This window comes from Artemia sp. Qi Xiang Cuo, chromosome 15, assembly GCF_049724085.1.
Source record: "Artemia sp. Qi Xiang Cuo chromosome 15, ASM4972408v1, whole genome shotgun sequence".
Classification (NCBI taxonomy): domain Eukaryota; kingdom Metazoa; phylum Arthropoda; class Branchiopoda; order Anostraca; family Artemiidae; genus Artemia; species Artemia sp. Qi Xiang Cuo.
In genome coordinates, this window is record NC_142808.1 from 83280 (window position 1) to 96044 (window position 12765).

Consider the following 12765-nt stretch of genomic DNA (forward strand, 5'->3'; position numbering starts at 1 on the left):
CCTGGGGTATATAAGGTTTTTATAGAAGTCGTTGTCATATATAGAAGGCCCTTTTTAATAGTTGAAAGTGATTGGAGGGCAACTAGCCCCCCCCCCCCCCACTTCCATCATTCACCCAAACGCATCCATTCAAAATTTTGAGATAAACATTTTGTTCAGTGTGGTTGATTTCCAGATAGAAAAATATATTTTTGAGAAGGACACTCCCCCACAACCCTCAGGGCAAGGGTTTTAAGTTATGCCCAGGGGGCATAGAATGTTTTTATAGAAGGCGTTGTCATAGAAACTTCAAAAAAACTCATTCGATTGAAAATTCAACGGGCTAGTGCCCTTTTTAATAGTCGAAAGTGATTAGAGGGCAACTAGCCCCCCCCCCCCACGCCCATCATCCCCCCAGACATAACCAATAAAAATTTTGAGATAGCCATTATGTTCAGCGTAGGCCAAGGCCAGAACAAAATTTGCACTTTACTGAAAAAAATATATATGTTTTTACTTTTATAACTTCAATAAATCAAATAATTTTAACATTTTGATTACTAAATATCAGTATATGTATATTAAACTGACAATGCACATTCATTTGTATTTTTTCAGCAAAGTGCAAATTTTGTTCTGAACATGGGAAGACATAGGGGTTTCTCGCCCAACTTATGTTAGTTTCTGCTTGTTTTGAGTTTGCCTCAGTTATTTGTTTTAATTTCTGTTCGTTTTGGTCTTCATTTATTTATTGATGCTGATTTGTGGTAGTTTCGAGCTTGGTAGATTATTTGATTTTATTTTTACTCATTTTTTGTTTAATGGAGTTCTTTACTTTTCTTTGAAAAACTTATTTTGTGGAAAAAGTTTTTTTTTAATTAATAATAAGAATAGACACGCATCCGTGATCTTTTATCTGGCAAAAATGCAAAATTCCACATTTTTGTACGTGCTAGAAACCTCTGCAGTAGGGATGTTTGATATGCTGGATCTGATGAAACGATTTTCGTTTTGATTTTTGGGTTTTTTTCCACCCTTTTTCAAAATTGGGCAAATTTCTTCAGGCTTGTAACTTTTGATGGGTAACATTAAATTTGATGAATTTTATATATTTTGAATGAGAATCAGAATTCAATTCCTTTGATATATTTATTGTTATCAAGACTCGGTTTCTTACAGTTTCGGTTACTATTGAGCCACATCACTCCTTATTTACCATTCGTCACAACATACTGTTTGATGCAAAAGATTTATTAATAAAAAGTCATTCCAACATATGTCCAGACAGAAAAAGGAAGACAAGAAGATCAGACAATAAAACAGAAGACAAAATGCGTGAGGATAAAAGCAGAGGAGGCCCTCCCAGCGTCATTGAAATTGTTGTTCAACATTAAATCCCTTACTATCATACGTCAGTTACAGAGAGTTTAATGAAGGTTTCACACGATTCCTTTTTCTTTCATTTTTTCAGGAAGTAGTAAAACTGCAGGGACTTAATTGCTTTTCTGGGTACATGTGTCAGTTGGGAGGGTGGGAAAACCATAACAATTCTTAGAAAGATCGGTAAGGCTTTAAAATATGCTGGAAGAGACACTATTTTTTCTGACTTGTAAAATGTTCCGCAATTGTATGTTTCCGAACTACTAGAGGCTGAGATGAAGATGACCTTGGGGGGTGAAAATTGGTGTTATGATCATATTATGTAATTTTCTTTTCAATTCTGTTTGGTTTTTAGGCTCGTGAAGATTCTTTGATGGAGACCACAGCGCCAATGAGGTCGGTAGCTATATCTGACTACAAGAGAGAAGCATATTATGGACCACCATCCCTGCCTGTATATGCTCCAAGCTTGCCATTGCCAGCTCCAAAATACTCTCCGCCAGCTCCTGTACTTTCGACTCCTGCTCCAGTATATAATCCACCAGCACCACCTCTATATGCCCCACCAACATCCCCTGTGTACGCTCCACCACCGCCCCCTGCTTACACTCCACCTGCACCACCTGCATATATTCCACCACCACCACCTGCCCCCCCCCTATATGCCCCACCAGCAGCTCCTAAATATGTTCCACCACCTCCTGCTATACCCTCCGTGTATGCTCCACCAGCCCCTCCTAAATTTGTTCCCCCTCCTCCACCTTTACCCCCTGTTTATGCTCCACAAGTACACCCTGCATATATTCCACCACAACCACCTGTACCTCCTGTATATACTCCATCTGCACCTCCTGTATATGCTCCGCCAGCACCTCCTGCATATGCTCCACCAGCACCACCTTCTTACTCTCCTCCAGCCCTGGAAGCTCCAGTATATGCACCACCAGCACCTCCTACATATAATATCCCACCACCACCACCTGCATACACTCTTCCACCATATGAGCCCCCTGTGTATGCTCCTTCAGCTCCAACATATGCCCCACCTGCACCTCTGTTTACTCCACCTGCACCACCAGTTTATGAACTTCCTTCATATACTCTACCAGCCCCGCCTGCATATACCCCTCCAATGTACGAACCTCCTGTATATGCTCCACCAGCCCCACCTGCAATTCCTCCTCCTGTGTATGAGGCTCCTACATACGCTCCACCAGCACCTCCTGTATATGCACCTCCCAAATACGATGTACCCACGTATGCTCCACCCGCTCCGCCAATGTACGAGACTCCTTTGTACAATCCACCTGTGCCTGAATATGCTCCTCCGCCAGCGTATGCCACCTACGAGGCTCCTGCTTATCCGGTAATTACTCTTTGCCTCCTTATTTTTTTCTGTCAGCCTGTTTGTTGTTTGTTTTTGTTTTTTTGTCAATTTGTGCTCAAATTGGTACTTATGTATTAGCAAGAAATCACGTGAGAATTGGATCTCAAAATCTAGTCAAGCAACATTTTTAATAAGACAATTCTTTTGTCTCGCTTGGCAAACAGGGATTGCTCACTCCGTGAACAATATTCAAATTTTAGTTTTTTTGGGGTGGAGGGGCAAAAATAGGTACCTAGGTTAGGTTTGGTTACATATTTAATATATGTTATGCTTCCCCCCACCCCCACCCCCTATGTGCAAATATATAGCCCAAATTTGTTTCTAAATTATTATATTTTCATCCTGTTTTGTTTTATTTCATTAGCATTAACCAAACTTCCCTTCTCACGTGTTTTTCTGGCTAATACATAAGTGGCCTCAAATTTCCAATTAATAATCCTAGTCTTGTTAAAAAATTTGTGAAACGGGCTCAAAACTTGTCTTCATGTTTTTATTGTAATGATAGCTAGGTAATAACATAGCTATTAAGCATGTATTTGTGGCACACATCTCGTCAGAAAACTAACAAAAATACAAATATATAACAGAACACAATCTTTTAGACACCTAGAGGAAGATATTTCAAAGTCTCTTATATTTTTTCAATCCCATTTTAGGCAGTTTTTTTTATACTAAGCTAATATTATCGGGTATGAGTTACTTCTTCTCTGGTTCTTTTTAAGGAAACGGTGATGAGACATTATATCTTTATTGTAGCCAGAGGGATTTGAGTTCACCTCTCATTCTTCCAGAGGATAGAAAAGGCATAAGCAAGTTGAATTTACCTATTACCAGCATGCTAATTTTCATGTGTATTTCCAGACTTTATTAGAGGTGATGGGATGTGTTTCACTTTTGACATCTTTTTTTGGCATTTAAAACTAAAATCTAGCATTCTTTAAACAACTTAAAATTTAACATTAGATTTTTTAATTTTGTGTTTGCAATAGCCAAATGCAGCTATTGAATTGCGTTCAAAAGCCCACATTGAAACATATTAAAATGGATTATTAGCTTATTTTGCTTCAGAACTCAATAAGTTACAACTTGTCCTTTTAAAGATTGAAAATTCTAGGAATATTTATCCATCACTAAAGGCGTCCCATAGTGGCGCGGTAGGTTTGATCTCAGCTTGGTAACACGGGACCCAAAATTCAAACTCATTTGGAAGCAACGCACTGTAGGGCTCGGAATTTAATTCCGGTGGTGAAATTAAGTGGAAACGTTTCTATAGTAATCCAAACAAGAAGAGTAAGAAGAAGAAATTTAAGTACAGACTAACAAAATTTTCGATTAGTTTCAAAGGCTCTAAGGTTTAGCAAGAATATTTTAATTTTCTGTAAGATATTCATTTTCGTGTTCAAGCCACGTTCAATAAAACACAATAATAATACTCTTATTCAAACAGCTATTTCAATTAATTTTATTAACTGCAGTAAGATCTGTTGAACCCAAGGAAAAGTTATTTTGTTTCCTTGATTTAATATGGCACTAGTTGAGCAGAAGCAGAAAATCGATATAGGCTAACAACAAATTGCTAAAAGACAACATCAACACTAATTTGTGCCTGACTAAGTTTTGTCTTTTAATGCTATGTCTGTGTATCTTTCACCATATTCACCAAACAGATAGAAAAACTGCTCTTCTAGGCTTCCATCTTTCCAAATTTTAAAAATAACGACTTAATTACTACTTCTAATTGGTCAGTCATAGACTGCAAATGAAAGTCGAACAGCGTTCAACCCAACAAAACAAAAATCAATTATTGGTGCTATAGTCATGTGTAATCTGGGTTTCATCAGCAAATGTCTCGCGGGACCTCTATCACATCCAAGGATATTATAAACCTCTTTGATCATTGATGCGCCAATTGGTTAACAATGTCTAAAATGTGGTTCCAGGAAAAACAATATATTACTGCTCTATTTCGTAATCTCTTTGGTCAGACTCGTACGAAGTTTTCAATTGAAAATTTGGATTTCCACTTCACATTATGCGATAGTGAATTTTGTCGCAGCATTTGAATATTTTGGAATTTTGTCGCAATATTTGAATAGCTAGTAATGTGAGAATTTACAACCCATTTTAAAAAATTCAGGAAATTTATTTAAAATTTTGCCCATTTTTATTATTGTAAATTACCCCCCCCCCCACTCTAAAAAGTATAATATTACTTTTTTTCGCAGCTGTCTAGGAAAATAAGATCAATATGAAAGACCAAATTAAGAAAAAGGAAACTAGCTGTATAATTTTTTTTACAAAAAAGATTTCCATTTTCTACAGAAGCAAAGAATGCATAATTCTTGCAAATTTTGAATTTTTTCCTGTATTCTGAAAATATAAGATCCATAAGCATCCTTTAGATTTTAAAACCAAAGGAGAATCTAATTATCAGATTGAGAATCAAAGTTAAGGATATTAGATAGAAACCACATATAACAAACAGTTCGTGGTAACGATCTGTAAAATAAGGAGCGACCCGGCTCAATAGTAACCGAAACTCTACAAAACGGAATTGTGATACCATCAGATAAATCAAAAGAATTGTTTTTTTATGCTCATTTCAAATATATAAGTTTCATAAAATTTAGTCAAACCCATCAAAAGTTACGAGCCTGAAAAAATTTGCCTTATTTTCGAAACAAGGGAAAAAAAAACACTAAAAGTAATAGAATATCAATGAAAATCAAACCATCTGATTCAGCGTGACAGAAACCCTACTGTAGATGTTTCAAGCTCTTATCTGCAAAAATGTGGAATTCTGCATGTTTTGCCAGAAGAAAGATCACCGATGCGTGTTTATTTGCTTGTTTGTTTTTTGTTTTTTTTCGTTTTTTTTTTCCAGGGTAATTATATCGATCCAGTAGTCCTAAAATATTGTAAAAAGGATCATTCACATGGGAAATAAAATTTCTAGTGCCCTTTTTGAGTGACCCAGAATATTGGACAGTAACTGGGCCCCCTCCCACGCTCATTTTTTCCCGAAGTCATCCAATCAAAATTTTGAGATAGCCATTTTGTTTAACATAGTCGAAAATCGGTACTGCGCATTATATGGACCCTTCTAAAAAGTCAAGTTTGGTTAATGCTAATGAAATAAAATAAACTAGGATGAATATATAATCGTTTATAAACAGGTTTGGGCTATATATTTGCACATTAGTGGGAGGCGGGGGGGGGGATAAAGCAGAGCATATATTAAATACATAACTTAGCCTAACCTAGGTACCTTTTTCCCTCCCTAAACCCCAAAAAACAACAGTTAAACAACAGTTTAAATATCGTAAACGCAATGTAAACCAGGTTTTGCATTGCATTACTCTATACCGTTTTTTTTAATTAACCCGTCTGGCGGGTTTTTTGTGACCAGTTTCCTTGTAAAGGCCCATATAATGCGTAAGTACCCGAAAATCTAATAAATATGTATTTGAGGATAACTTGGTCCCCCACAGTTCCCAGGGGAAGGGCTGCAAGTTATGAGCTTTGCCCATTGTTTAGATATAGTATTGGTTATTGGGAAGTATACATAGACGTTTTCTGGAGGGATTTTTTCTGGGTGGAGGAGGTCCGAAGGAGGGGTTTTGGTGGGAGGATATTTCATGGAGGATGTTTCCTTGGGGGAAACGACATTTCTATGAAGGGGGCACCGGTTTCCCAGCATTAATTAAAAACAGGTCATAAATTAAGTAAAAAAAAAAAAGTTTTTTCAACTGAAAGTAAGGAGCAACATTAAAGCTTAAGACGAACATAAATTATTACGTATATCAAGAGGTTCGTCCTATAGTCAATACTTCGCTCTTTACGCTAAAGTTCGAATTTTGTTTGAATCACAAATCCCTGAATCAATAAGGCCATTTAATTAGAATAGATAGCTCTTTTGAAAGTACTAAGAAAAACTTTAGCGTAAAGAGTGAGTGATTGACTATAGGGCGAACCCCCTCTTATACGGAATAATTTCTGTTCGTCCTAAGTTTTAATGTTGCTCCTTACTTTCAGTTGAAAAAAATTGTTTGTTTTACTTAATTCCTGATCTTTTTTAAGTAATGCTGGGAAATCCGGCGCCCCTTCATAGATATGTTCCTTCCCCCAAGGAAGGGAGATTGGAAGCCCAAGGAAGCCCACAAGGGCTCCAAACCCCAATGCCTTTCCAAGGCCGGAACAAAATTTGCACTTTACTGAAAAAAATATAAATGTTTTTACTTTATAACTTTAATAAATCAAATAATATTAACATTTTGATTATTAAATATCAGTGTATGTATATTAAACTGACAATTCACATTCATTTGTATTTTTCAGTAAAGTGCAAATTTTTTTCTGGCCTTGGGAAGGCATAGGGGTTTTAAGCCCAAATTATGTTAATTTTTGCTCGTTTAGAGTTTGACTCGGTTATTTGTTGTTATTTCTGTTCGTTTTGGGTTTCATTTATTTATCAATGCTGATTTGTGGTAGTTTCATGCTTGGTAGATTATTTGATTTTATTTTTGCTCATTTTTGTTTAATGGAGTTCTTTACTTTTCTTTGAAAAACTTATTTCTTGGAAAAAAATGTTTTAATTAATTTCTGTTCGTTTTATATTCACATTATCTTTTCAGGGAAAAATAAAATAATACTTTAAATCTTTTAGTTTTTTTAAGACAGTATAGTTTGGCCTGCTATTAGTATGAAGGAGAAATATTTTCAGCAATTTTTAACAAAATACACCCTTTGAAAAACCTGGACACAAATAGTAGTGTTTAATTTAGTTTCGTACCTAGTTAACCTAAAACGGAAAACTTAATGCCATTCGCAAAAAAAAATCCGTTTACTTTCTTATATAGCCTGGATACACTTACGCTATTTTGATTTGGTTAAATTTTAAGAGAAGAAGTAGCCCCGAAAGTTTGAACGTAATACCCTCAGTCGTTCTTGGGATACTGCTGAGATGCCTTATTGGGAATTAGCATTAACACAGTGCATTTTGATTTAATCTTAAGGCAACATTCAGTTTTTAAACATAAAGGGCAAATGAGAGGGTGGGCGTGGGAGGGGTATTAGCTGCCCTCCAATCACTTTAGACTATTAGAAAGGGCATCAGTCCTTTCTATTTTCAATCGAATGAGCCCTTTTCGAAGTTCCCACGACAACTCCTTCCATACGAAGTACCCTGGTATATAGATCAACAACAACAAAAAATAATACATTATACCCACATCGATCTTTACTATAAAAATGTCAAGCCTTCCAATCACTTTCGATTTTTAAAAAGGGCACTAGGCATTTCAATTTCAAAGCTAATGAGTCGTTTTTGATACGAAAAGGCTTTCTATAAACCCCTTATATGCCCCCACGGTATAAATTACAACCCTAACCCTAAGGGCTGTGAGGATGGTTGTCGTCCCCTAAGACCTAATTTCCGGAACTTTCAACTGCGTTAAGCAAAATGACTGTCTAAAAATTTTGATTGGATGTGTTTGGGGAAATGGTGGAAGTGAGAGGGGTGTTAGTCGCTCTCCAATCACTTTCAACACTAACTTACAACCCTTGCCCTGAGGGCTGGGGGGGTTGTCATTCTCAAAGACCTAATTTCTAGAACTTTCTACTACGTTGAAAAAAATGACTATATGAAAATTTTGATTGGATGTGTTTGTAGTAATAGTGGGCGTGAGAGGGGGGTTAGTTATTCTCCAATTACTTTCAACTATTAAAAAGGGCACTACCCCTGTCAATTTCAAGTTGAATGAGCCCCTTTTTGAAGTTTTATGACAACTCTATCTATAAAAACCTTTTATGCCCTCAGGGCACTACTTACAACCTTTGCCCTTGAGGCTCTGGGGTTTGTCATCCTAAAAAACATAATTTCCAGAACTTTCAACTACGTTGAACAAAATGGCTATCTCTAAACTCTTATTGAATGTTTTTGGGGAAATGGTGGGCTTGAGAGGGGGGTTAATTACTCTCCACTCACTTTCGACTCTAAAAAAGGGCAATTTCAATTTCCAATAAAATGAGCCCTTTTTGAAATTTCTACAACAAATTTCTATATAAACTTTATATGCCCCCAGGGCATAACTTACAACCCTTGCCCTGAGGGCTGTGAGGGGGGTTATCATCCTAAGAGACCTAATTTCCAGAACTTTCAACTACGTTGAACAAAATAGATATTTCAAAATTTTGATTGGATGTATTTGGGAAATTAATGGGTGTGAGATGGGCATTAGTCACTCTCCAATCACTTTCAACTTTTAAAAAAGGCACTAGCCCTTTCAATTTTCGATTAAATGAACCCTTTTGAAGTTTCTACGACAACGCTTTCTATAAAAACCTTAAATGCCCCCAGGGCATAAGTTGCAACCCTTGCCCTGAGGGCTGTAGGGGGAAGGGGTTTTCATCCTTAAAGACCTAATTTCCAGAACTTTCAACTACATTGAATAAAATGGCTATTAAAAAGTTTTGATTGGATGTGTTTGGGGAAAAGATTGGCGTTAGAGGGGGTTAGTTGCCCTCAAATCACTTTCGAGCATTAAAAAGGGCACTGGCCCTTTGAATTTCCAATCGAATGAGCCCTTTTTAAGTTTTTTACGACAAAGAATTCAATAAAAACCTCATATGCCCCCAGGGCATAACTTATAATCCTTGCCCTGAAGACTACGGGGGGAGGGTTCTGCTCAAAGGTATAGTTTCCCGAACTTTTAAATGCCTGGAACAAAATGGCTTTCTCAAATTTTTGACTCGATTTGTTTGGGGAAATGGTGGGCGTGGCAGGGGTGTTAGTTGCCTTTCAATCGCTTTCGACTATTAAAAAGGGCACGAGCCATTTCGATTTTCAATCTAAGGAACCCTTTTTGATGTTTCTACGATAATGCGCTCTATAAAAACCTAACTTACAACCATTGCCCTGAGGGCTGTGGGGATTTGTGATCCTCAAAGACCTATTTTCTAGGACTTAAAACTACGTTAAATAAAATGGCTATCTCAAAATTGTGATTGGATGTGTTTGGGGAAAAGGTGGGTGGTGAGAGGGGGGTTAGTTGCCCTCCAATCACTTTCGACTGTTAAAAAGGGCACAAGCCCTTTGAATATCCAATCGATTGAGCCTTTCTTGAAGTTTCTACGACAACGCCTTCTATAAAAAACTTATATGCCCCTAGGACAAAACTTACAACCCTGGCCCTGAGGGCAGCGGGGGAGTGTCCTCCTCAAAAACATAATTTCTATCTGGAAATCAATTTCGCTGAAAAAAATTCCTATCTCAAAATTTTGATTGGATGTCATTTGGGAAATCGTGGGTGTGGAAGGGGTGTTAGTTGCCTTCAGATCACTTTCGACTATTAAAAGGGGCACAAGCCACTCCAATTTCCAATTGAATGAGCCCTTGTCGAAGTTTCTACAACAACTTCTTCGATACAAAGTGCCCTGCTCTAAAGGAAAAAAAAAATAAATAATACATTCTGCCAAAATCGTTCTTATATGCCCCCAGGGCATAACTTAAAACCCTTGCCCTGAGGGTTATGGGGAAGTGTCTTCCTCAAAAATATATTTTCTATCTGGAAATTAACTACGCTGAAAAAATTGGCTATCTCAAAATTTTGATTGGATATTTTTGGGGGAATGATGGGCGTGGGGGGGCTAGTTCCCCTCCAATCACATTCGACTATTAAAAAGGGTTCTAGCCACTCCAATTTCCAATCAAATGAGCCCTTTTTCAAAGTTTCTACGACAAATCCTTCAATACGAAGTGTCCTGGTAGAAAAAAATTAACAAAGAATACATTGTGCCAACAGCTTTCTTTACTTAGGCAGCGCGATTGTGCTACCTATGATAGTAAATAGAAACCAAATTTGACGATCAGATTCTCAATATGAGAGGCAGAATTGTCAATCTAATCGGCCCTTAATCTTAGGATTGCGAGTTTTCACAAGTGTGGCTATAGTATGGCTCGGGTATAAGTCAAAATATCTTTGTAGGTACGAGTTGCATGCACATTTCCTTTCAAAAGAAGAATTCAAAAGATGCTTTGTGACATTTTCAGTCATGCTCATATTTAGAACCATTCTTTCTTAAACACTTCTTTTAATTCTTCCAAGAGTCAGTAAAATTTAACATCATTTTTTTTTCATTTGCGTAGCCTACTTTGGAACAAAAATATATTTTTGCTTATGGAATTTCCTGTTTACTAATTGCACCGCATGTCCGCATAAATGTAATGGAGAAAAGACGAGTTTGGAAATAAACTCAAAATGTTTTAACTAAATTAACGTTAATTTATACGTTGCAAAAAATGTTTGTGCTCTCGTCTGCTAATTTAAAGCACAAAACTCATTAGGATAAGTCAAGTTGAGCATAAGAAATAAGCGGGAAATTAGAAATATATGAATTATAATAACAGATATTTAAACAGGTAAAAGATAGATAAAATATAATGACAGAATTGAACGGTTCAAGAATATTAATTAATCTAATTTGTCAGAATGAACAGGGATAAGCGTTATTACTTCGTTTAAAAATGTTTTTAATCTCAGTTCGAGCCTCACACGTAATGCTCTAAAGCACATAATTCATCCGCAAAGGTGAAATTGAACAAAATTCAATATCTAAAAGACAGCAAAGGTCTTAATAAATTGTAACACAGGTACGTACACTGGTGCCAGATAACTTAATTACAATTACAAAAGAAAACGGCTCATGGACACAAACTAATTTATTTGGTATGACTGAACAATGATAAGCGTCAATTATTTACCAAACAAATGATTTGTTTCTAACATGCTATTTTAGAGATAACATACGATTTATAACCTATTAGAAGTCTCATTATGTTTATAGATATCTAAAGAAACAACTTAAAACAAATTAACCAAGGATAAGGTTTATAAATATGAATAAGTCTGATTAGTTGGACTGAACAGGGCTAAGCATCAATTATTAATTGTGTGGCTTTTTATGCACTGCCATATAGCATGTTCTTGATTGATAAAACTAAAATTAATATAATCATTTGGCAAAAATCCAAAACAGCAAGTTTCTGACGAAAATAAGGAAGAATCGGACGAATAAAGATTAAGAAAGTGGTTGGACTAAAGAGAGATAACTGCCAACTTATTGCTCAGTTTAAGCAAATTCTGACAACTTGTTTTTATTTTAGGCACCCCCTCCAGCGTATGCACCCCCGGCATATCCTGCTTACAAGTGAAAATATTCAAGGAACTACGTTTGAATACAAGTCTGGTGTTTTTGCCTTTGTTAGACTTTATTTTATTTATTTGTGTATTAAACTTTTTGTACCTTAATCCACACCCATCTGTTTCTAAAATTAATAGGGAATTTAATTGGAGTAACATAGAAAGTGTCAGGAAATGTTTAGCAGTATTCTGAACTTCATCAAAAGACACTATGCACATCCAGTTTATCAAAAAGACTTAACTGCGGTATCAAAATAAGAGCTGGGATCATTAAGTACAAAATCCCGCGGCATGTTGAGATAAAACGATTTTGTTTTATCAAAATAAAACAAAATAATTAACGATTTTTGTTTTATCGGCATGTTGAGATAAAAACTGCCAGATAAAACGATTTTGACATTTTTCGCCCAAAAGCCTTTCTTTTTCGGTGTTTCCTTTTTTTGCTCACAATACCTTTCATATTTTTTCTAGAGTTGTTGACCCCGCCAGGACTCGAAAGGTTATTTCCTTCCAATGGTACAGCGCCCCAAGAAATTCGTGCATGAAACCTTTGCAAATATTTTGTATCTTGAACTATATTCTAAAAATAAACTATTGCATGACATCTGAGATTCCCCATTTTTTGGCACTCGTTAGAACGGCGTGTTTACTGCCAAATTTGGCATGCACTTTGAAAACATCTATTTCCAGGGGACATTTGCTTTCAACATATTAATAAAGGGGAAATGCGTGTCTTACTTGTGCTAAAGACTAAATCTTAAAAACACAGACAGTGAAAATAAAAATAAATTGACAAGCAATAAAACATAAAAAAGACAG

The 12765-nt window shown here is 36.3% G+C and overlaps 1 protein-coding gene across 1 annotated transcript in view; it reads left to right on the forward strand.

Moving 5' to 3' along the window:
* The window catches only part of LOC148943188 (uncharacterized), a 31809-nt gene extending 19755 nt beyond the window's left edge, over positions 1-12054 (forward strand). The window contains exons 3-4 of the mRNA XM_089101872.1: positions 1715-2725; positions 11910-12054. Of these exons, the coding sequence (XP_088957998.1) occupies positions 1715-2725; positions 11910-11957 (1059 nt within the window). The 3' untranslated portion in view covers positions 11958-12054. The remainder of the gene's footprint in view (positions 1-1714; positions 2726-11909) is intronic.
* Positions 12055-12765: the final 711 nt, after the last annotated feature.